Source organism: Ailuropoda melanoleuca, chromosome 2 (genome assembly GCF_002007445.2).
Source record: "Ailuropoda melanoleuca isolate Jingjing chromosome 2, ASM200744v2, whole genome shotgun sequence".
Lineage (NCBI taxonomy): Eukaryota > Metazoa > Chordata > Mammalia > Carnivora > Ursidae > Ailuropoda > Ailuropoda melanoleuca.
This window is the reverse complement of record NC_048219.1, coordinates 131,414,770-131,441,943: the sequence shown is the minus strand read 5'-3', so window position 1 is coordinate 131,441,943 and position 27,174 is coordinate 131,414,770. Positions and strand designations below refer to the sequence as shown.

Genomic DNA, 27,174 nt, shown 5'->3' with positions numbered 1-27,174 from the left:
AAGTGAGACAGAAGATCATGGTGGAAAGTGTCTGGACGAGCCACATGCTGAGATGTGATGGAAACAGTGATGAGACTTAGGGAGAAAGTTTAAGTCTTAAGCCCATTATAGAAAGAAAGTACAAGAAAATTAATAGGGATTCTCTGGGGAGAAACGGTGTGGTGACACTAACCAGCCACTGATCTTGAGCAGTTCCCTTACCCTCTCTGGGATTCAGCTTTCTCACTTTCTAAATGAGAAGCTTTCTAAGGTTTCCCATAGTTCAAGGATTTAAAAATCCACTCATTGTAGTATGTTTCACATGCTAAAGATAGATGCAGAAGAAAGTTCCTTCTACATAGAAAATAATGTGAAGTCTTCTTTGGGTCATTTGAAATAAAAGAAACACCACCAACATCTGGGAAATACTAAAATAGCCATCTTCTACATGGCAGTTTAAAAAACAAAAAGATATAGAGTGTTTTGACACATCGCTTTTTAAAAGCATTATGGGAAGCAAAAACCTGACAACTCAGATTATATTCAAAAGCATTCCTCAAATCAATAAATTTGATGAGCTTATCCATTGGAAGGGTTAAAAATATGTAGATTGAATGTACCTAGGATACTCTCCTCTCCCCCCTTAACATCACAAAATCCTACTGGGGTTTGGAATCTACATATTAAAGCTTAAATATTAACATAGCCACAGTAACCTGGAGACCAGCTGAGCTTTCACAAATTCACTACCAAACTGAAATCATCAGGGCTAAAAACCCTTAACTCATGTACCTGTAAAATCTGGCACCAAAATTTGTTTCCATAACAATAGATCACATTTGTTCTTTCCAAACCCTATTACTCTGCCCTTCGAGGTAATAAGGTAAGAAGTATTACTTGGAAAAAAGTTCCAGAGCTAAAGGCTTAAATTACATTAATTCTCATAGGATTCATTCAACAAATACATCCCAAGCACCATTCAAGACACTAGACATCCAAGGGAGACAAAAACATATTAAATTCTGGTCTAGTATTTATTTTTGATACTATTTCTGCTAATAATAACAACAATGCAATAATAATAGCCACTTCTTATTGATTATCTGCTATATATTCAGCGCTCCGCCAGGCTCTCTCTATATATTACCTCATTTAATCTTTACAACAAAATTAAAAATAGGTAATATTGTTCTTATGTTACATATGAAGGACCTGAATTACGGAGAACTTCTCCAAGATCAGATAGCTTATAAATATTAGAGTTAGGATTCAAGATCTGATGTTCTTTCTCAAAGGCCATGTTCTTTCCAATGTGCCATGATATGGACAAGAGACTGGGGAATAGAGATGGTTGGCACTAAGTAGAGGGCTGTGGAAATTTACCTTGCCTGTTAAAAGATGAAATGGACCAGTGATTGGAAATGCAATAAGGAAGATAAGGATTAAAGGAAAGAATATATATTTTTCTCTCTTCTGTAGTTCTAATTATTTTGGGGGACCTGAAGATGAGACTACTCTCCCCGATTGACAGTATTCATTTTCTTTCAGATGTGATAAAGCATTTGTGAAGGCTGCAAAGATAGGTCAGAGAACTAAAAGCAAAATGATATGGAGATATAAAATTCAGTGTCAAGGGGTTATATCCTTTAAAAAAGTTAAAAGGTAGTTTATTTCAAAGGATGTGATGTATTATCATTGTTTTTGAGAGTGTTAAATGTGCCCTTGTTATGCTGTTAGTGCCTGCATAAATAAGTAAGCAACTTTTTATGTCATTGCTTTTAAGATATTGTTTCAAATGAAGAATTTCAGAAATTAAATGTATGGCAGTTTGTGACAATTTTATTCCAACTTGCAGATGAATGAAGATGTAATGATTTAAAAAGATATGTTTTTTGGAGCGGCAAATGGAATAATACATTTGAACTGTCTTAATATTTGAATCACATGCCTCCATATGATGAAATGAGCTTTGAACCACTGTAGAAAGATAGCCCGAGTATGCCCTCACCTCTCTCTCTTGCTGGTGTGGAGGTCCTTTTTCATGCCTTTGTTTCATCCCACAGGGACTAGTATGCCCCTTTTGTTGGCCTCCCAGTCCCTGCACGCATAATTAACAGACTTAAGCTGGTACACCGTGCTCCCACGGAGACTCCACCAGGCACCAGAGGGAGAACATGCACATGACTAGACCTAGACCATTTAGGCACTGGCAGAGGCATTCTGAAACAGCAACAAGGAACTGATCGCCATTAATCTTCAGAAGCTTGATGCAGGCAACTTCTACTCTGCCTCCCATTCCCACCTCCTCCCACCGCTACAGTCATTGCCAGTGCTAAGTGCTTTCAGGGGGAAAAAAAGTCACTCTGGGTTACTACTGTTTCAGCCACTCAGATAAAGAGAATTTATTTTTCATCAATATGGAAACTCCTTTTTCCTGGTCAAGTGTTAGTTTGCCATAGCCTACAATAGCACATATACACTGTCAGGAATTTGCTAACGAAAATCACACGTATTCTATTTTCTCAGAATATGTTCAAGTAAATGATTTCATTTGAATTGTCTCTATTTAGCTGGATCCCTCAACAGAGTCAGTTATTATGTTTTTATTCAAAACTCTGTTCAGTCTTATTAGGTTCTAGTGTTTCCTTACACTAAGGCCTTCCTGAATTATGACAATGAAGTTTATATCATATGGTTTGTTTTTCCACGAATAGAAGAAAAATGAAATTGAACAAAATAACTAGCAATAGTTTTCAACAATAAACTTCTATTAAATTCTCTGTGAAGTCCACCTATTCTTTTTTTCTGGAAGAGATACGTTATACCAAGTGGCTGAAACCTGAAGACTATACATAAAACTTACACATTTGGTGTTGTGAATAAGCAAAACGTTACAGGTGAACTTAAATGCTAACATCATCTGTAACAGTAGCAAGCTCTGGCTAAGAAACAAAAAAAAAGTACATGCAAAAAGTTGTGTCAACACCTCTTAAAATGGGTAGTAATTTCTAGTAATAATTCAGCGGCTTACTTAAATGAGAGAGAAAAGCTTACCTTGCTAAAGTCAACAGTGCTGTTTTCTCTGCTCACATCATTTTTATTTTCAACACAGGCTGGAGTAGACTGAGGAGAAACAACCTGACCTGCTAAAAGAAATTGTTATTACAGAATACAAACAATTACTTACACAATTCTAGACAGATTGAGTGAAAAATGAATTAATCTAGGCTAACATAGGTTTCTTAATGAGTTTATGAGGTAAGCATGGTCAATATAAATAGATCTATATCAATACAAATACTCTTATTTGTCAGTTACAGATAGAAATGGGAGAATTCAGTCAAGAAAAAGAAAGCCAATTCTCAGACTAAAACTCCACAGCTAAAAAGCTATTCTCTATGAAGAAGATCATCTGCAAAATATTTAAATCTAATCATGGTTTTGAAACATCATTGGTTTCTAAATTTCATCCAAAACTAATGACATATATATATATATACATATATATATATATAACAAGATAGACATCTATGATTTAAGCTCAACCTGAAGAATTTAAAATGTAATTTTTTTAAAAAGGGCAAATATTTATCTAAATATTCAGATGTATCTGAATACACAACATATTTATAGCTTCCATTGCATCTGAAGAAAACAGACAATGAGAAAAAATGCTTTGACAAAAACTTCTAGAGATTTCTATATGACAGGGGCAGTCAGAAATAACCTTTCCCTTGCACAGTACAGACCCTGTGAATACGATTTTATCCTTGTTACTATTCAATTATGTAAGTATACTGATATTGCCCTGCATCTGAAAAGACCAATAAACTTGAATTGTATTAATTTTCCATTAACACTAACCAGCAACTTAATTACTTTGTAGTCTTTTTCCCATTATAGGGAAGATTACAATATTAGTTAAATGGACAGTAGAGGTGAGGATGTGACAATGGGTAATTAAATTCCACTATTCACGAAATAGAAAGATCTTTTTCAATCACAGCTTATCTAAAATCTGTCCCTATTCAGCAATTAAATGATAAAAACTAAGTTCTGTTTACTCTCACTTGCATCTTTCTTCTTCCCTAACCTCCCCTCATCCTCACTTAATACTTTTGCTATGAAATGAGTAATGGCAGCCCAGCTTTGAAGCCTTGACCTTATTTATGACCATAACTCAGTGACTCCAAATTACCGCTCTTATTCGCTCCAGCCTTAGACAGAAATGCTCTCTCCTCTCTCTCTGCCTGCCTCTTCTCTGTACCCTACTTAAATCCCAATTTTATTCAAAGTTCACCTTTAGTCTCATCTTCTCCACTTACTAGAATCTGTACTTATCTGACCTTCTCTAAACTACTAGTGTATGTACAGATAGAAACTTTTCTTCAAGTTCTCTCCTGGAATCCCACTTTTTCTTTGTTACCTAGAAATTACCAAGTATGACTTAAAATACTAATAATTTGTTTTCAAATATTAACTATAATTTTGCTTTTGGAACAATTAGGCCTCTCAGGCAGGGGTCGTTTATTAATAGGTACAATTTTGTTATGTCTTAAAATTGTTATATTGCCAGAAAGTAATGGACTTAAGATTCTTCCAAAACTTAAATATTTCTCTGCTTTCACTACACAAAGTAAAATAATACATTTGGTGAAGATTTTTAAAATGAATTTTTAAAGCAAATTTACCTCCCACCATGTGCACAAATTCTGATTACATCAAATTCCAAGAGATACATGAACTTCAGAGAAATGACAGACATAAACAGCATCAATTATTCTCATTCTCCCATTTCTAACCGCCATGTGCAGCTATGACTGTGAACTGTTCATTAGCAGCCATTTCATTTATCATTCTCAAAATAATAACTGTAATTTAAAAAAAAACCTTTTACATAATGCATTTGTGCTACTAACAGATGTCTTCAATCACCAGTTTCACATCATTTCTCCATATTTTCATGAATTGGAACACTAGATATATTTAAACCTAAATTTACTGAATGTTCCATAAAATTGAGTGGTGAAATTCAAGGCATGGAAAAATTAAATAAACATATATTGGCTTTCTTATGATAATTTATTTCATGTGATATAAAACTACAGGGAGGGACAAATTATTTAATTCGATCAGCAAATACATACAAAAAGAGTCAATCCGATGCAAAATCACCCACTTTGAAGAGATTTAATTGGATAGAAAATATGTCATAACTTAAATTCTGAATACATTGGATAGCCTGTGTTTTCACATATATATACATTAAAAGCAGAATATTTTATAAATTACCTTCAGCTCATGTGATATCTTTAAAACATTGGCACTTGTATTTCCTCTTGTAAATATTAACACTTTGAGATTTATTGTTCTATACTTGTTCTAAGATGATGAAAATTTTACAAAATATTACCTCATAAAGGTGACAATCAGGAAGAAACCTGAAGTCTGTGTCTATGAATATTTTTTTATAATTTTTATTTTGTTATATTAGTCACCATACAGTACATCCCCAGTTTTTGATGCAATGTTCCATGATTCATTTAAACGATCTGAATAAGGACCTAGTGGAGACTACTTAACTAGCAGAAGACATGGCAGGTGATAGGAAATTTCTTGCAAGTTCTAAATTCTAGAGATGTGAATAGAATATATGCTCATATATGAAAAAGGCATTCAAACTACCAACCTATGCTATAGAAATATAAGCTACAAATTTGATATGCTTTATATTTCAGAGGTAATAGTTAAATAAAAATAGAAATACAAGTAATAAATATATTTAATCACATCAACAGTCCTGCAAAGTTTAAAGAGAACTCCAAATTTTATTTCTTTATATGTACATTAATTTGTTAAAACAAAACAATAAACATTAAATGTTTGTATCTTCAAGGTAGTATCTGAAAACTTGGCAGGATGTAGAAAAATACACAGATATTATAATTTAAAAATCAAACTGACAACTTTGGTTTGGGTTATTTTGGAAAAATAGAAGTCTTTAAGGGGCTTAAAATTGTATTTTTTATATATCTAGATCTATCTAAATATATTAATATATATGTAACTAAATCATGAAGTATAGTCTGTTGGATGACCAAAAATTCCATAAATTAAAATAAATTTTATGACTATAGTCTTTGTCTTTGTAAACACTGATCTCTTTAGTTTTTTCCAAAAATTACTGCCTTTCAGAAGAAGGGGATGGGCTTGGATTTCAAAATAACTTTTATTAATGTAAATACTATTACATAAGAAGAATCAGTAGATATAGACTTTGAAAGGGCGTCCCATATTTTCTGTCTGATGTTTAAAACAATAGTAATTCACAGAATGCCAATTTTCAGGTATAGGATTTTACCTTCAACCAAAAGGGAGAGTATGTTTTCTAACAGAATAACAAAGAATTTGTTAGGATATTTTTCCCTCCAGGACAAAATGGTATAATGTTTAGCATTAGGATTTAGCATTCACATATATGTGTGGAAGCTTTAGAAATGCTAATTTTCATGATACTATTTCTAATCATGATGCTACAATGCTTTTGAACATACATATTTTTATTTATTTCTTTATATTACCTTCATTTTACCCATTGAACACTATTCATATTAATATATCCTATAAATAAATGTCATTGCAATGTTTAATCACATCTGTTATTATAATGTCTAAATAATTTTGAGGCACGAAGATGACTATCCAAAAAAAAAAAAAANTACAAAAAAAAAAAAAAAAAAAAAAGGAAAGACAGACATTTATTAACTCAGGAGCCTAATTACATTTAGAGTATATTATTCAAAAACGAATGAAAAATGGACACTATTAGTATTAACTGGGAGATGGTCATGACTACCTAAATGTAAACATTTAAGAAACCTAACATCATCCTACATATGTTTAGTTTTCCAGGCTTTTATTTATTTATTTATTAAGTAGGTTCTACCCAACATAGGGCTTGAATTCATGACCCCAAGGACAAAAGTCACATCCTTTACCAACTGAACCAGCCAGGTGCCCCTATTTTTCCAGGCTTTTAAACTCAACTACTTCACCATCTTAAATCCAAAACTCTAATATTTGTCATACATCTTGTTAATCAAAATGCATATTATGTAGTATTCATATTAGCAACTGCTTGAATTAATTTTCCTTTGAGTCATGAATTCATTTTTTCCTTTGGACTTCCATGAGGGAGCATATATCAGTCAGATAAAAAAGTTATTATAGACCACGTATTTTTCCAAGGCAAATTATAAAAGATGTGGGGCAAGCATGGGAGAAAACTGAGAGTAATTTAAGTAACTGCTAATTAGAAAATGAGAGCTCTGTCATTCTACTTGTTACTTCATAAACTTTTCATTAAGTCCATTGTGAGACTGGAATAGTCATTTCCCTCTTCATAAAGTTGGGGGGAAGGAACATGAAATTATGTCAAAAGTAATATTTTTTAATTTTAAGTAATGTCAATATCATTAAAACATCTCATTATGGAAACACAACTGTAAAATATGTTCTCAAAATATCTGTAAAGTATCATATTAGCTCATTTAACCCCTTACCTACAGTTTCTTCTTCTTTAAATAAATTATGTCATAAAACAGCAGCTTTTTAACTCCTATTTGGCCAAATTCAAATCAATAGGAGAATAATATATCACTTGAGTATAGCATTATTTGCTACTGCTTAACTGCTGAAACTCATGTGTATTGAAGGAAACTGGGATGAAGACATAAAGGTACATTACTATTAACCTTGAGACCAAGCTGATTTACACTACCTCAGAAACCTTCAACGCATTTAGAGTACCCAAAAGGTAGGAGATGAGGGAGGTACAGAGATGAGATGAGCCTGTTAGAGACAGACACAAGACAGAGCAAAATAAAGAAATATAAAGATGAATGACAAAGTTACATACATGTGTAACAATACATTTATTCATGGGAATAGAAAACATGAAGAAAGAAAGGCTAAATATTTAGAAAATGTTGATTAGGTGAGCTACATTTCAAAAACATAAAAAGTATGCACATAATTAAACTTGGAGAAAAATTAGTATGCCTGAAAATAATTAATGTAATATAAGAAAGAATAAATTTAAACACATCATATTAGATCTATTTTTGCTGTTAATATCTAGTCTTAATATTCTAAAACTCAGTAACAACAATACAGCCTCTGAACAGAACTGTCAGTTTTGTTAACAAGTCACCTTGGGTTTTTTTTTTTTTTTTTTTGGAACAATGGAAGACACCTTTATTGAATAATAATGTTTACTTCTGACATCTACATGAATCTTTTAACATGTTTTCTCTCAAGTAATTCTAAGAATTATAAGTCTAGTTTTTTTTTCTTCAAAGGCAGAACATTATGTGAAATAATTTTTAAACTCTTTGGTATCTTACTTACGAGAGCACAGTATTTAAAAAACATGAAAGCATATAAATAGCTCAACACATAAAAACATTATACATCTGAAAATAAAAAGTACAGCATTTGTAAAAGAAGTGATTATAAAGCAATAAAACCGATTTCCAAAAGCCATAAATAAAAATCATTCACAATACACATGCGTACATTATTTTAAGGGCTGGAATCTACACAGGCCTACAGAATTAACTCATATCCCCATCCTTCCAAATCTAAATGTTCTCCTGTAACCTATGGTTTTGAAAGTAAGTTAGAGACCTTCTGCTCTGTAACTCCTTTTGTGATCCTAAATAAAAGATGCAACTGGAAAGTATTTGTAAGAGGAGGGAGAAAAGATACGTGAAGGAAAAGAAATAGAGTTAGAATTATTAGTGGAACACGGTGGAATGAGAATAACCTACACCTGAGCAAACACCTGAGTCTTAAATTATTTTTAAAACATACAAATGTTATCAGTAGGTTAATAATATTTTATATGAGATTTGTAATCCAAATGTCTCATTACCTAAATGATAAATACAAATATTGATATATTTACTTTTCAGATCATTTAACACAAGTCTTATTTTTATTTTTAGAAAGTCCTTCTAGTTTCAAGGAATTATTGAGTATTCTTGATATATTTATTCTGAGTACTTTCCACACATATCTTTTTCAGAGTTTTAATGTTAAAGAAGATATTATTTTTCTATTATTTCTTGCTGTTATTTTGCCAAATGTAACTGTCACTTTTTATTGAAACATCAGAATCAGACATTTAATTCTCACAGTTTTGATGCTTAATGAAAAGTGAAAGTTAAACACAGCATGGTGGCATTCAAATGCACGGTGAATCCATAGCATCCTACAACTTAGCCCTTAAGAGAATGTGCAAAACATCAAGAAAAAAAATTATACAAAAAAGTAAAGCTAACATATTTAGAGGTGAGACTGACAAATTATCACAAATCACTAAAAAGTTATGAACAAAATAGTGCAGACTCAGGGTGGAGGGGAGCAAGGAAATCACTATCTTGCATATCAAATCTATAAAATGGGGAAGAACCACATTTGAGACTCACGTTGAAATATCTGAATTTAATTTACCCTTGGGATTACTACCAAGGTAATAATTCTCAAGGAAAAGTCAATTAAGGAAGTAGAAACCTTATTCTATTCGACTCTATTAGACATGTCTACATAAATATCAGTTCATTTTTGAGGGAATTTCAATTGTTTTGCCTCAAAATTGACAGTATATTAAAGACAAGAGGGGGAAGGAAAACATTTTCTGTTTTCAAGTTTCCAGAAAATCCTCATTACATTATAATGTTAAAAGAAAAAAGTCAATCTTTTTGAATGAAATACTCTGCTGAAGATATTTTTTTTAATAATAAGAATATTATTTTCACCTTTTTGGATTTCTTAAAATCCTTTTGCATCTCTCTCTGTACTACTGCACACACACAAAAAAAATCTCCATTGCATATTCTGAAACAATGTCAAATCTGTATTTACGGCTATGAATTCCGATTTGTTTGTTTATCTAGAATTTGTCAGTTTTTTGGGTTCCTAAGTAGATTGAGAACCTTAGTAATAAAGGTCTTTCACACTTATTTTCACTTCTGGATAGGAGATTTATCTCTAAATTGGTGAGTCTATACATATTTTCAGAATTCTCAACACACATAATTATGCAAAGTGTACGAAGAAGCAAAACAGAGTCACAAGGAGGTGTTATAAGCCTAGGCTTAGAAAACCATTTCTGACAGCATACTCTACAACAATACTTAATTGGGTATATGAATCTTATTAGAAATGTTTCCAAGTTTTTATTACTCTAATGTGTGCCTCAAAAAGATCTCTACATGTTTAGATAAAGGCTGATTATACAGATAGTGACAGAATCACTTCAGAAGTACTCACATTCTAGTTTTCAGAAAAACTAAGCATTTGCCTCAGGAAGGCAAAAAGCAGGCTTTCAGAAAACTTTGTATCTCTATGTATCTATATGTAGACTTGTGATTCAAGGCTATAATTCTGTCATTTCTTCTTATGTTTACCAGAAGTTTAAAGCAGTATCAAATACTGTTTCTAGGTCTACATGATATTACAATAAATTAGTCATCCATAAAATTCATTACATTCTTCCCTCCATAAATAAAGTGCAATAAAGTTAATTTATAGTAACCATTATTCCAGTGAAATTTGAAATATAAATTATGGCTAGTTCAATTCATGAGCCTTGCATTTTTAAATAAACATATATCCTTCTTATGGACATAGATTTTATTGTATGATTTCTATTAAAAGTAATCATATAAAGGCAGAATTTTTTTAAATGTGCTTGCATTCATAGAGAGTTAGTTCATAGAGATATTTTAATAAGGTCTTCAGAATCATGTAAAAATAAGCCCAACATCAAAATTAGTATATATCAGAATCTGTTGTTTTAATATTATCATACCCAAATAAATTCTAGTATTATAAGCATAATAAAAGTACTAGATTTAGATTAAGTCTCAGAATATAAAAACTTCACTTTGTCATTTTTATGTATATTTTAAAGCAAATTGTGATTTAGAATATGAATACATTTTGAATATATGATGTGATTTAAAGCAAATCATTAAACCTCAAAATGCTCAGTGGAATCTACAAATACAAGTTGGTATATGTTATAACGTACTTAACTGAACTTACTACAGGTTTCCCTTGCTACGCAAAAGTAGTGTCCCTATGAAACCCTTCATAAGCCAAAATGGCACGAAGTGAAGAGTATCCCTCACTTTCCGAAAGTTTGTCTTATGCCACTTCACTTTTAAGACCCACAAAAGTACAGTAACAGCTTTTTTTTTGGAACAAAAGCCTCTTTGGATTTCTTTTGGTTAATGAAAATAGGTACTAATGCAGATCTTTCATGAAAATGAAGTTGCATGGGGCACTTGGGTGGCTCCGTGGGTTAAGCGTCCAACTGGATTTCAGGTCAGGTCATGATCTCAGGGGCATGAGATCCAGCCCCGCATTGTGCTCCATGCTCTCAAAAGGGAGTTTGTTGGAGATTCTCTCCCTCTGCCCCTCCCCCACATGCATGTGCACGCTCTCTCTTTCTCAAATAAATAAATCTTTAAAATAACCAAGGTGAAGTGGCATAACGTGAATTTTCAGAAAGCAGGGGATACCTGTGTATGCACAACTGCAGATTGCTATATAAGGACAATGATTTAAAAAATCAAATAAGTATTTCAAAAATCATTTTGCCATTGAGAACTAGTTTTGTGCCCTGAAACAACAGTACATCTAATCATCTTCATTGATTTATTAAAGCATTTATTCTATATGTATATATGTGATTCAGTAGTAGGAAAATTGGTTTAAAAATCCCATTTAAAGCACAATGTGGAGAAATTCATTTTCACGCGTTTGTATTTAAGGCATCCCTACAGCTTTTGAAAGTAGGAGTGAAATGACATAAAATAGTCTGTGCAGAAACATACATGCTTTAGTGCATTTGTGCAAGTGAGAGTCTTTCTAGTACAGCATTTGAAATTACTTTTCATTAATCTTTATCTTTTAGAACTGGGAATTTTTATAGCTGATGTAAGTTTAACAAATTAATATCATCCTCACGATAACTTAATTTTCCTTCATAATACTAATGGAAAGGATGGATGTACCAAGAGATTCCTAAGCAGCTTCTTTAGTGTAAATGATGAAGGTTCAAATAGAAGCAAGGAGAGAACAAAATACAAAAGAAGGATAAAACAGTCTGAAGCACAAGCCATAAAGGGTAAGTCATGATTGCTAAAAAACAAAACAAAACAAAACAACAGTGATTGGTGTCATCTGTGCTGGTGTGTGAAGATAGTAAGTGCACCGTGGCTCCACGGACATCGAAGACGCAGCACTGCAAACAGCAATGAGCCTATGAACTGGAAATCTGGCTTAACATACATAGAGCCACAAGCAAGGCACTAGCTGGCCTTTTCAGTCATAATCTCTCATGGAATTTGTTGATTACGAATAACATGAAATCAATATCTCTTTTCCACAAACAATAATTGGTGATCATTATTCATTTTTAACTTTAAAAAACCATAACTCAAAGCATTGCATCACATTCTCAAGTTGTGGGATGAAGACTAGGACCTTGACTGCGTTACAACTGATGCTCAGTTTATGTTTGTTGCATTTGAGTGTGTAACTTCTTATTCGATAAAAGTTTCCTTCTCATTCTTTCATGAACATTTCAGGAAATTTAAATTCTTTGTTAAAATTTCTATAATTTGATGCTTGATAATCAGACTATATACGTACAAAAAAGAAATACTTCTACAACAATCTGTATTTCAATAGATCATTTTCAAATAAAATATGTTTTAAAGAATTTAGAAGCACTCTAAAATTTCAGATACCTATAATAAACATAAAGAGTACAATAAAGAAATATTTACCATTTTTATCCATGGAATTTGGTTCTGATTGTTTCTTGCCAATATCAGCAAAGGAGCGAACAATGGGAATTCTATTGGTGAGTTTTTTCTGATTCTGGTGGTGATGCTGTTTCATCAGTGCCTCATGAACCCTGTGGCGTACGTCTTCATTGAGCTGACCTGAGCTCACTTGTTGGTCAAGGACCATATCTGAAGGAGGAAGACAAGAAAAGATTAGCACAGTAAATTAGCATAGTATGCAAGCAGCAAACCACTAAGTCCAAATATGCATACCCCAGATAATATGATTCATCTTAAAATAGAATGAATTCCTTTAAAAACCTTAAAAAGTTGTAACTTTTTGTTAAAATGTTGCACCAAAAAAAGACTTGGGAAAATTTTACTATAAACCATTCAATTTTAAATATGTAATAATTTCATGAAGTATTATTTTTTAAATGGACATAGTTGCATTGAGAACAAGCACTTAATATTCTCAATTATTCACACTAATGGGAGAAAACAGTAGCAGGGATAATAACAAGATAATTAATATGTTTAAAATTGTAAAGTGGTTTATACTTATAATGTGGTTCTTCTCCCTTTTTCTAGCAGAAAATGATTTCCAAGTTTCTTCTTTAAGTAAACAAAAGTCCATCTGTAAAAATCTGATGCAGGGAGGCTTAGGCAGCTATCTAGTTGGTTATATTTGGAGAGTAAACAATTCTTACATTGATATAAAGTCAGCCCCCTCAAAGCTTCCTTAAAAATGTATTTATATTAAAAAGGTCTTCTATAACCATAAAACAAAGAATAAAGGTAAGATTTCAGAGGGCTATAATTAAGCAGATTGATATTTACCATATGTAGTGTCAGAAATGTCTATAAAATAAGTAGATGAGTAAATTTTAAGTTTTTTGGTACTACAGAATCACTTCAATAAACCTCATTATAGGAAGAAGGATGGTAGATGGTGAAGTTGGAGGATCCTGAGCTTACCCCATCCCACAGATACATTGAAGCAATAGCTACATTTACACAGCTAACTGTAAAAATGCCTGAAGACTGGCAGAAGAGACCTTCCACAGCTAGCCATAGAGAGAAGGTTGCATACAAAAGGGTAAGGAAGGCAGAGATGTGGTTGGGAACCAAACTCCTGGCAGTATTAATCCCAAATAGAAGGGACATCACAGACATGGAAAGGAAAGAGGATCAGACTCCACACCAGGCTCTCCTGGCACTGAGGACCTACACTGGGACGACTAGTCCCTTTAACATCTGCCTTCGAAAACCAGCAGGGCTTAACTCCAGGGGAGCCTGAGGGCAATAGGAAACTTAAGTCTCCACTCCTAAAGAGACAGCATACTAAATAATTCAGCTGAAGACAGCACAGAAGCAGCGGTTTGAAAAGTGCCTGGGGTATAGGTGAAGGAAACTTATTGACTAATCTTAGAAAGTATACCAGAGAGGCAGGGATCTACAGGAGATTTCTCTGAGAGCAAAAGTGCTGACAGGTGCCATTTATCTTCCCCTCTTCCAGCCTAGACAGCAGGACATTTGTGGGAGCCAACTCTACCAAGCTCCATCTACCCTGCTAGCACTGTGTGCCCCAACTGAGCATTCTCATGTGGTTCCACCTCACTCAACCTTCTTGCCTTTCCAAGCATCCCTCCAAAGCAGCTCCTCACTGGATCTGACTCCAGAAGCAATGACAACGAAAGCAAAAATAAACAAATGGGACTCTATCAACCTACAAATCTTCTGCACAGCAAAAGAAATCATCAACAAAATAAAAAGACAACCTCCCAAATGGTAAAAGATATTTGCAAATCATATATCTGATAAGGGGTCAATATCCAAAATACATAAAGAACTCATACAACTCAACACCAAAAAAAAAAAAAAATAAAAAAATAAACAACCTGATTACAGAGGACCTGAATAGACATTTTGAAAAAAGAAGACTACAGGTAGCCAACAGGCACAGGAAAAGATGTTTAACATCACTAATCATGAGGAGATGCAAATCAAAACCACAATCAAAACAGGTATAACCATTCCTTACACATGTCAGAATGACTAGTATCCAAAAAGATAAGAAATAACAAGAGTTAGAGAGAATGTGGAGAAAAGGGAACCCTTCTGCACTGTTGGTGAGAATGTAAGTTGGTGCAACCACTGTGGAAAACAGTATGGAGGTTCCTTTAAAAATTAAAAATATAATTACCATATATCCAGTAAGTCTACTAATGGGTATTTATCCAAAGAAAATGTAAATATTAATTTAAAAAGATAAATGCTGGGGTGCCTGGGTGACTCAGTCGGTTAAGTGTCTGCCTTTGGCTCAGGTCCTGATCCCAGGGTCCTGGGATCAAGTGCTGCATCAGGCTCCTTGCTCAGCAGGGAGCCTGCTTCTCCCTCTACCTGCCGCTCCCCCTGCTTGTATGTTCTTTTTCTCTCTCTGACAAATAAATAAATAAAATCTTAAAAAAAAAAAGATAAATGCTTCCCCATGATTATTGCAGCATAGTTTACAATAAGCAAGATATGGAAGCAACCTAAGTGTCCATTGATAGATGAATGGATAAAGATGGATAAAGATGATGAATGGATAAAGATATAGATAGATATAGATATAGATATAGATAAAGATATAGATATAGATATAGATATAGATATATAATGGAATATTAGCAACAAAAATGCAGGAGAGCTTGACATTTGTGATAACATGGATGGACAAAAAAGATATGCTAAGTGAAATAAGTCAGACAAAGACAAACACCATATGATTCTACATAAATGTGAAATCTAAAAAACAAAAGAAATGAACAAACAAACAAATAGACTCTTAAATATAGAGACCAACTGCTGGTTGCCACCAGGGAGGTAGGTAGAGGGATGAATGAAATAGATAAAGGAAATTAAGAGGTACAAACTTCTACTTATAAAGTAAATAAGTCATGGAGATGAAAGGTACAACATAGGGATACAGTCAGTTAGATTGTAATCACATTGTACAGGAACAGATAATGACAACACTTATGGAGGTGAGCACTGAGTAATGTACAGAATTGCTGAACCAATAAGTTGTACACCTGAAACCAATATAACATTGTATGCCAATTATATGTCAATAAAAATTTTTTATACTTCTATAATAATTTTTAAATTTTTTTAAATTTAAAAACATAGTCAATTCTGTTTTTAAAGAAATAATCCAAGTTGCAAAAGAATTTGTATTGTATGATTCCATTTATGGCACATACACACATACAGAGAAAGGACACCGTAATGATACACACCAAATTGTGTAAGAATGGGTAGGGGTAGGAGTAAATGGAAACTTTAAAGTTTTACCTTAGAATTAGATCGAACCATATAAAACTGCCATATTTGAAAGTCAGCAGTTTCATAACATTTTAATTTTTTGCATGAGGAGTTTTATGTAATAAAAAATACTAAAGAGGGATGCCTGGGTAGCTCAGTGGTTGGGCATCTGCCTTCGGCTCAGGGCGTGATCCTGGCGTTATGGGATCGAGCCCCACATCAGGCTCCTCCGCTATGAGCCTACTTCTTCCTCTCCCACTCCCCCTGCTTGTGTTCCCTCTCTCGCTGGCTGTCTCTATCTCTGTCAAATAAATAAATAAAATCTTTAAAAAAAATACTAAAGAACACTAACCAATCACAAAATTATCTCCTTTTTCAAAATGAGGGGATTTGGAAAAGAGAAATACATGAAACAGGATTTTTAGGACAGTGAAAATACTCTTTATGATATCCTAATGGATATATGTCATTATACTTTCATTCAAACCCATACAGAATGTATAACACTCAGAGTGAATTCTAATATTAACCGTGGACTTTATGTGATAGTGATGTGTCAACGTAGGTTCATCAGTTGTAACCAACATAACTTTCTGGTAGAGAATGTTGATAATGAGGGAAGCTATGCATGTATGGGGTCAAGGGTTTATAGGAAATCTCTCTATCTTCCCCTCAACTTTTCGGTGAATCTGAAGCTTCTCTAAAAACTAAATTCATAATTTAAAAATAACCTCAGTATGATTAAACTGCTCTTAGATGATCAAATATTAACTCTATTTAATTTTTTGAGGCACTAACTCCTTATATAAAGCAATCATATCACAATGAATTGCCTTCCACAGTCCTACTGAGTGCAACAAAAGATTGAATATTAGCAGAATTCTCCCATACAATGTTTACTTCAGTGTAAAAGGGAAGGACTAGGGAAACAGACTTGGGTCACTGTATCAGATTCTAGCTGTGTGATCTTGTAAAGTTGGATAACCTTAGGGTTCTTATTTATAAAATGGAGATAATATCTATCTCATATGCTGTAGGCCTAAAGACATAAAGCACCTAATGGAATGATTAGAATATTGAGACCTTCAGTAAATATTTCCCAGTATAAGATTTTCTTTGCAATTTCCATTAAGTAGATTATGGGTCCCTGGTTTGGATTTTGTGGTGGTTTTAATGCATTCATATTTATTTTATAATAGTATATCAAGTAGAGGCAAAGTAGGGTTTATCAATAATAGAAAACTCAGAGGAGGTACTTCAAGATGGTGATGTAGGAAGATATGAATTCACCTCTTCCCATGGACAAAACAAATTTACAGATACATATGGAAAAAAAAATAGCCCCTAAAAGAACCTGTGAACTAGCTGAACACCTGCTCCACAACAAAAGATAAAAGGATCACATCAAGACTGGTAGGAGAGGCAGAGACATGCTCTCACCAAAAACTAAAGGGGCAAACCACAATCAGGAGGGAGCTCAAAAAACATCTGTGTGTACACACACACACACGCACACATATGTATAAAACATTATAGATATAAAAAAATTTAGATATAGATCACTTCTCACTAAGGGAAAGAAGTTTGAACCCCATGCAAGACACCCCTACCCTCAGGTCCTGCACCAGAGAAAGAAGCTCCAAAATGCCCGGCTTTGAAAACCAATGGGGATTATGTTCAGGGGAAACACAGGACATAGGGACATAGGGAATGAAGATTCTGCTCTTAAAGGGCTTATGTGGAGAACAACACTCTTTGGGACCCAGAATAAAAAGTAGCATTTTGAAGAGCCTTGATTATAAGTGAAGGAGATTTACTTGCTAAACTTAAAGCTACCAGAGAGGCAGAAGTCTGTTGGGACTCTCTCCAGGGATGGCATGCTGGCAGATGCCACTGTTATTGGCTCCTTCTACCTTACTGACACCAACACTGGTAGGTGCCATTTTGGTACCCTCCCTCTAGTGACCTAACAGCAAAGGTAAGCAACCCTGGCCCCCTCCTATCCCCCGGCTGCTCATCCAGCACCACCAGAGCCAAGGGGCACACCCAGCCTACACAAGGGATACCCCTTGAGTGGCAGGCTCAGGTGGCCAGGGGGACTGAATTTCTGAACCACAAAGTTCTAAAACAATCCAAGAGACAGCCTGAGAATCAACCGAGAACTAGGGTAAGGTTAAATGACAAGGTTCAACTCCAACACAGAGCCGCTCCTTCAAGGCAGCTCTAGATAACTGTTCCTCATAACGCCAGAAACAAATACAGAAAATCAAGCAAAATGAGAAAACAGAGAAACACATGTTTCATAAAGTAACAAGATAAAACCCCAGAAAAAACCTTAATGAAACAGAGATAATTAATTTAGTGAATAAAGAGTTCAAATTAATGGCCATAAAGATATTCACTAAAATCAGAAGAGGAATGAGTGAACACACCTAGAACTTCAACAAAGAGATAGAAAATATAAGAAAGTACGAAATAGAACTCACAGAGCTGAAGAATATAATAACTGAACTGAAAAATATACTAGAGGGAATCAAAAGCAGACTAGATGACACAGAAAAACAGACTGTGACCTAGAAGACAGGATAGTGGAAACCATTAAAACAAAACAGCAAAAAGAAAAAAAAGGAAATTTAAAAATATGACGATAGCTTAAGGGACCTGTGAGACAACAGCAAGCATACTAACATTCATATTACAGGGGTCCCAGAAGAAAAGAGAGAAAAAAAAGGATCAAACAAAACTTATTTGAAAAGACAATGGCTGAAGAGTTCCCTAACCTGGGAGAGGAAACAAACATCTAACTCCAGGAACACAAAAAGTCCCAAATAAGATTAATCCAAAAAGATCCACACAAAGAAGCATTGTAATTAAAATGCCAAAAGCTAAAGATAAAAAGGGAATCCTAAAACAACAAGAGAAAAACAACTAGTTACATTCAAGGGAAACCCCATAAGACTACCTGCTGAATTTTCAGCAGAAACTTTGCAGGCCAGAAGATAGTGGCAAGATATATTCAAAATGCAGAAAGGAGAAAACTTTCAACCAAGAGTGCTCTACCTGTCAAGGTTATAATTCAGAATTGAAAAGAAAACAAAAAAGAGTTTCTCAGACAAGCAAAAGCTAAGGAAGTTCATCACCACTAAATTGGACTTAGAAGCATTTGTTAAAGGGACTTCTTTAAGCTAAAGAATAAAGGCCATAACCAGAAATAATATATAAAATAAAATCTCACTAGTAAAGACAAATATATAGTAAAGGTAGCGGATAAAGTACTTATAAAGCTAGTATGAAGATTAAAAAACAAAAGTAGTAAAATCAACTATTATCTACAATAGGTTAGAAATACACACAAAAAAGATGTAAAATATGATCTAAAAATGATAAACAGATTGGGGAGAGCATAAACAGAGTACCTTTAGAAGGTGGCCAAACTCAAGTGACTATCAACTTAAAATAGATTGCCATATATATGTTATTATATTGAATCTCACCATGACCACAAACCAAAAACCTATACTAGATACACAAAAAATAATGAGAAAGAAATATAAACATAAGACTAAAGAAAGCTGTCAAATCACAAGGGAAAAAAATGAGAGAAGAGAAAAGAAACAGAGAATAATTACAAAATAGGGCAGGAAAGGAATGTGATAAGAAGGCACACCAATAACTTTAAAAGATGAATTGGTATTTATTCCAGGAATGAAAGAATGGTTAAACATCTGAAATTCAATCAACATGATATACATTAGCAAAATGAGAGATAAAAATTATATGATCATCTCAACAGATGCAGAAAAAGTATTTGACAAAATACAACACCCATTTATGATAAAAATCCTCAACAAAGTAGGTATAGGGAAATGTACTTTGACATAATAAAGACCATATAGGACAATTCCACATTCTTAATGGTGGAAAGCTGAAAGCTTTTCCTCAAAGATCAGGAACAGGACAAGGAGGCTCATTCTCATCACTCTTAGTCAACATAGTATTGGAAGTTCTAGCCATAACACTTAAGCAAGAAAAAGAAATAAAAAGCATTCAAATTGGTAAGAAAGAAGTAAAACTATCACTATTTGTGAATGACATGATACTATATGTAGAAAACCCTAAAGATGCCACCAAAAAATATTATAACTAATAAATTAATTCGATAAAGTTGAAAGATACAGAAGTCTATTGCATTTCTATAAACTAATAATAAACTATCAGAAAAAGAAGTTTTTAAAAATCCCATTCACAATTACATTCAAAAGAATAAAATGCCTAGGAATAAATTTAACCAAGGAGGTACATACCTATACCCTGAAAACTATACAACATTAATGAAAAACAAAAACAAAAACAGAAGACACAAACAAATGGGAAGTTATACCATGCTCACAGATTGAAAGAATTAATATTGTTAAAATTTCCATTCTACGCAAAGCAATCTACAGATTCAATGTAATCTCTATCAAAATAAAATGGCCTCACAGAACTAAAACAAATATTCTTAAAATTTGAATGGAACCACAAAAGACCCCAAAAGCCAAAAAGCAATCTTGAGAAAGAAGAATAAAGCTGAAGGTGTCATCATCCCCGATTTCAAATGACACTACACTGGCACAAAAATAGACACATAGATCAGTGAAACAGAATAGAGCCCAGAAATAAACCAATGCATACATGGTCAATCTACAACAAATGAGGCAAAAACATACAATAGGGAAAAATAATCTCTTCAATAAATTATGTTGAGAAAACTACATGCAGAAGAATGAAGTTGGATAACTATCTTACACCATACACAAAAATTAATGGATTAATGGATTAAGGGCTTGACTGTAAGACCTAAAACCTTAAAATTCTTAGAAGAAAGCTTAGGCAACTTAGGCAGGAATATCTTTGACTTTAGATGTAGCAACATTCTTCTAGAAATGTCTCCTCAGACAAGGGCAACAAAAGTAAAAATAAACAAATGGGACTACATCAAACTAAAAAGCTTTTGCACGGATGACATGATACTCTATATGGAAAACCCAAAGGAATCCACTCCCAAACTATTAGAAGTGATAGAACAATTCAGTAAGGTGGCAGGATACAAAATCAATGCCCAGAAATCAGTTGCATTTCTATACACGAATAACGAGACTGAAGAAAGAGAAATTAGGGAATCCATCCCATTTACAATAACACCAAAAACCATGCGTTACCTTGGAATTAACTTAACCAGAGACGTAAAGGACCTATATGCTAGAAACTATAGATCACTTTTGAAAGATATTGAGGAAGACATAAAAAGATGGAAAAATATTCCATGCTCATGGATTGGAAGAATTAACATAGTTAAAATGTCCATACTACCCAGAGCAATCTACACTTTCAATGCTATCCCGATCAAAATACCGAGGACATTTTTCAAAGAACTGGAACAAATAGTCCTTAAATTTGTATGGAACCAGAAAAGGCCCCGAATCTCCAAGGAACTGTTGAAAAGGAAAAACAAAGCTGGGGGCATCACAATGCCGGATTTCGAGCTGTACTACAAAGCTGTGATCACAAAGACAGCATGGTACTGGCACAAAAACAGACACATCGACCAATGGAACAGAATAGAGAACCCAGAAATGGACCCTCGGCTCTTTGGGCAACTAATCTTTGATAAAGCAGGAAAAAACATCCGGTGGAAAAAAGACAGTCTCTTCAATAAATGGTGCTGGGAAAATTGGACAGCTACATGCAAAAGAATGAAACTTGACCACTCTCTCACACCATACACAAAAATAAACTCCAAATGGATGAAAGACCTCAATGTGAGACAGGAATCCATCAAAATTCTAGAGGAGAACATAGGCAACAACTTCTATGACATCGGCCAGAGCAACCTTTTTCACGACACATCTCCAAAGGCAAGAGAAATAAAAGATAAAATGAACTTATGGGACTTTATCAGGATAAAGAGCTTCTGCACAGCCAAGGAAACAGTCAAAAAAACTAAGAGACAGCCCACGGAATGGGAGAATATATTTGCAAAGGACACCACAGATAAAGGACTGGTATCCAAGATCTACAAAGAACTTCTCAAACTCAATACACGAGAAACAAATAAACAAATCATAAAATGGGCAGAAGATATGAACAGACACTTTTCCAATGAAGACATACAAATGGCTAACAGACACATGAAAAAATGTTCAAAATCATTAGCCATCAGGGAAATTCAAATCAAAACCACACTGAGATACCACCTTACGCCAGTTAGAATGGCAAAGATAGACAAGGCAAGAAACAACAATTGTTGGAGAGGATGTGGAGAAAGGGGATCCCTCCTACATTGTTGGTGGGAATGCAAGTTGGTACAGCCACTCTGGAAAACAGTGTGGAGGTCCCTTAAAAAGTTAAAAATTGAACTACCCTATGACCCAGCCATTGCACTACTGGGTGTTTACCCCAAAGATACAGACGTAGTAAAGAGAAGGGCCATATGCACCCCAATGTTCATAGCTGCATTGTCCACAATAGCCAAATCATGGAAGGAGCCGAGATGCCCTTCAACAGATGACTGGATTAAGAAGCTGTGGTCCATATATACAATGGAATATTACTCAGCTATCAGAAAGAACGAATTCTCAACATTTGCTGCAACATGGACGGCACTGGAGGAGATAATGCTAAGTGAAATAAGTCAAGCAGAGAAAGACAATTATCATATGATTTCTCTCATCTATGGAACATAAGAACTAGGAGGATCGGTAGGGGAAGAAAGGGATAAAGAAAAGGGGGGTAATCAGAAGGGGGAATGAAACATGAGAGACTATGGACTATGAGAAACAAACTGAAGACTTCAGAGGGGAGGGGTGGGGGAATGGGATAGACTGGTGATGGGTAGTAAGGAGGGGACGTATTGCATGGTGCACTGGGTGTTATACGCAACTAATGAAGCATCGAACTTTGCATCGGAATCCGGGGATGTACTGTATGGTGATTAACATATTATAATAAAAAAAATCATTAAAAAAAAAAAGCTTTTGCACGGCAAAGGAAACTATCAACAAAACAAAAAGGCAACCTACTGAATGAGAGAAAATATTTGCAAACCAAATATCTGATAAAGGGCTCATATCCACAATATATAAGGAACTCCTACAACTCAATAGCAAAAGGCAAAAAAATCAATTAAAAAATGGAAAAAAAAGACCTGAATAGACATTTTCCCAAAGACATATGGATGGCTAACAGGGAAATGAAAAGATGTTCATCACTAATCATCAGGAAATACAAAATAGAACCACACTGAGATATCACCTCACATCTGTTAGAATGACTAGTATCCAAAAGACAAGTAATAACAAGTGTTGGTAAGGATGTGAAGAAAAGGGAACCCTTGTGCACTGTTGGTAGGAATGCAAATTGGTGCAGCCACAATGGAAAACAGTATTTTTCAAAAAATTTAAAAACAACTACCATTTGATCTAGCAATTCCTCTTCTGGATATGTATCTAAAGAAAATGAAAACACTAACTCAGAAAGGTATATGCAGTCCTATGTTTATTGCAGCATAATTTACAGCAGCCAAAATATAGAAGCAACCTAAATGTCTATCTATCGATCTATCAATCTACCTATCCAGCTAGAAAAATGGATATTATTCAGCCATAAAAAAGAATAAACTCTTGCTATTTGTGACAATGTGGATGAACTTGGGGGGTATTATGTTAAGTGAAATAAGTCAGACAGAGAAAGACAAATACTGTAAGATTTCATTCATATGTGTTACCTAAAAAGTAAAACAGATGAACATAAAAAAACAAAACAAACCAGACTCACAGATATAGAGAAGAGACTGATAGTTCCCTAGGAGAAGGCAAGTTGGGGGAGGGCAGAATTGGTGAAAAAGATCAAGAGATATAAACTTCCAGTTATACAATAAATAAGTCATGGAGATGTAATATATAGCACAAGGAACATAGATAATATTGTATTAACTTTATATAGAGACAGATGTTAACTAGCCTTACATGGTGATCATTTCAAAATGTATATAAATGTCAAATTGCTATGTTGTACACCTGAAACTAATTTTTTTTAAAGATTTTATTTATTTATTCGACAGAGATAGAGACAGCCAGCGAGAGAGGGAACACAGCAGGGGGAGTGGGAGAGGAAGAAGCAGGCTCATAGCAGAGGAGCCTGACGTGGGGCTCGATCCCACAGCGCCGGGATCACGCCCTGAGCCAAAGGCAGATGCTTAACCGCTGTGCCACCCAGGCGCCCCCACCTGAAACTAATATAATATGTGTGCCAATTACACTTCAATTTAAAAAACCATAAACCCCAATCAAACTATAAAACAATGAATTTCATTGGCTCACATAACAGAAAATCAAAGTTAGGCTGGATTTAATTCTATTCCTCTGACTCTGTCAAGTGTGAGTTTAACCTAAGGTTGATTTTCCTTATGGTCATAAAGTAAGTGCCAATAGCAACAAAGAAATACATGTCTTTGTTGATATCCATATATTCTTTGATTTTTTGTGACTTTCTCTTAAAAGGAGGTTCTTTTTCTTCTACCCAGGAAAAATTCTCTTAAATCCAACTGACATAGCCCTGCCCATGCTGAGACAATCCCTTGGAAACAGTGCCCCTATGACTGGACGAGGCTGATCAAGAACTACCCTTCACTCGAACTGGTTCTCTAAACCACAGGTATTCGCAGAATTTCATATAATTTTCATTAAATATTAAATTTCAAATTTTAATCAAAACATTAATTTTGCAAAATATTAAATTTCTCTTTATTATTTTTCAATTGTGTAAAATGTAATAACCATTCTTAGCTCATTGGCCTGGCAAAATCAGACAGTGTTTGAGTATAATTTGCCAACCTTTGCTCTGTTACTTTGCTGTTTACAACGAAAAGAGGTAGAATTTATGTTCAGAAATCAGCCGTAATATTCACTATAATTACCTCTAACATCCCTTTCAATTCTGAAACTATGAGAGTATAGAATATTTAAATCTATACCTCACTTCCTTGGAGATGAGTAGTTATAATATCCTGGAATTAATTTGAAATAAAAGAAATGATAAATTGCCAACATATGGGACTTTACACTGAAACCTTGCTAAGAGGGAAAAATGTACATAAAATACGCTGCATACACTTCATAATGGGAGTTGTAAAGTAGGTTATTAAAACACCAGAAGGGTACCACGGTGCCACAGCTTCATCTGTAAGCCATAATGTGTATCCCCAGTTCAATATTCTAATCAAAATCAAATGACTCATATAAAAAACCCCGTGTATATGGTTATGATTTTTAGTTCTTACCAATGTACAGTCTTTCCAGGCTTAGGCACTACAAAAACCCATAAGCCACTAGCTTCACAGTCTTTCAGAAATAAGGTCTTTATTTGAAACAGTTACATAAGAGAAAGTAAATAGAAAAAAAAAATGCTCATCTGCTCATTAGCCACACAGAAATACACAGCAAACTCCTCTGAGGTATAACTGCATCAAATATATCTTAATGAACTAGAAAAGTTAATCATCTTGCTTAAGAATATAACTTATACTGAGGTGAGATTTTAAGTACCAATGGGAGCCTGATTCACTAATCACTTTCATTGTTCTCTTCACCACTATAATATATATTTGTATTAACCTTGAAAAGTAGGAAAGGATAATGAACCATAATGGTCTTGGGCTCAAAATCAAGTCCTACACTCTCATCCGGCTATGATGTCTGAATAACACAGTCTAGCCTGCCAAAGCATAATGCCAGGATCTGGGTGGTATCAGGAGAAGCAAGAACGAAAAGGATAAATAGGTCAGACTCTTCTAGCACTAAGCAGGCTCTAAAAACACTAGTAGCATTACTGTAAAAAGGCCTCAGAAAATGAAAAATTATTTTTCATCTAATCAGGCAATTATTTATCATGATCAATCGATCTTGACCACTGAATGAAAACCTCCAGTGATCATGAGATTTTACAGATTCTTTAGAAATCTCTGCCTCTTAAAAGATAATCATATAAATTCTTTGTCTTAAAAACCCATTGCCTTAACTTTAAAAGATGCTGGGGTTGGGGGGGGGTGAGAAATAAGAAGGGTCTAAATTCAGCAATTTGCTTGACAGCACTAACAGGAATGTATATACTAAAATTGTGAACTACCCTAAGAATTCTTACTTTCCAGAACAAGGATGTAATGTATGGACATGTTAAACAATATGTGACTATTCCCATACTCCCAAATCTGCAGATTACACTCAGTGGAGCAAACTTCAATCTTCTCTTTCAATAGAATATTTTACACAACAAAAGTTGTTTTAATGAGTGGAGAGCTGTGATTGATAATCTGTCCATGGTCCTAACTTTGGTTTGGTTTTCATTTCTTATTCCCATTGACAGAATTAGGTTAAAGCATAAAACTGCAAAGAGAATATTTCCATTACTAATCTTTACAGTGCTGAATTTCAAATAGATTGACAAAGACCATAAAATCACCTGTAATTTATATAAATATAATTAAGAAGCATTTTAAATACAATTAATCTCCATCAGAATGAATCACAGTAAGAAAATATATCTGAAGAAATTCGGTTTTGAAAAGGTTAAATAATATTTTGAAGGAGGAAGTTTAAATTTATTCTGAGTTCCCTGAAACATTGAGAAATAGACATTTTTAAATTAATTTTGTCCAAAAGAAAATCCTACTTTAATTATACCAGACATTCTTGACAGACCTGCCAGATACAAATGGGATTTTCTCCTGCTGAGTCTACAAAAATCTCTTTAAAGAATTATCTCAGACTCTATTAAAAACATATCAGAACACTGATATAAAAATCCTTGATTATTCTAAAACAATATCTGGGTCATATTTCTCTGTTAGAAAATGTCTAGAAAATATTAATGCTGCAGAGCCTGTGTACACAAAGTTTAAGAGTTTAGAGCCCTTAAAGATAAATACTATATCCAGCTTTTGGAAAATTGAAACTAGTGACTAATATGTTAGTAACTGCCTAACATA

At 34.0% G+C, this 27,174-nt stretch overlaps 1 protein-coding gene across 16 annotated transcripts in view; it reads right to left on the bottom strand.

The window, feature by feature from the left end:
* SLC4A10 (solute carrier family 4 member 10) overlaps window positions 1–27,174 on the bottom strand; it is a 304,114-nt gene that overhangs the window by 109,771 nt on the left and 167,169 nt on the right. For 7 of the 16 annotated variants that reach the window (XM_034654639.1, XM_034654638.1, XM_034654637.1 and 4 more), the window contains exons 6-8: window positions 12,843–13,031; window positions 3,034–3,125; window positions 1,988–2,077 (exon numbers count right to left, since the gene is read on the bottom strand). In XM_034654639.1, the coding sequence (XP_034510530.1) occupies window positions 1,988–2,077; window positions 3,034–3,125; window positions 12,843–13,031 (371 nt within the window). The remainder of the gene's footprint in view (window positions 1–1,987; window positions 2,078–3,033; window positions 3,126–12,842; window positions 13,032–27,174) is intronic. The other 9 variants (XM_034654633.1, XM_034654634.1, XM_034654641.1 and 6 more) reach the window with 3 other exon arrangements.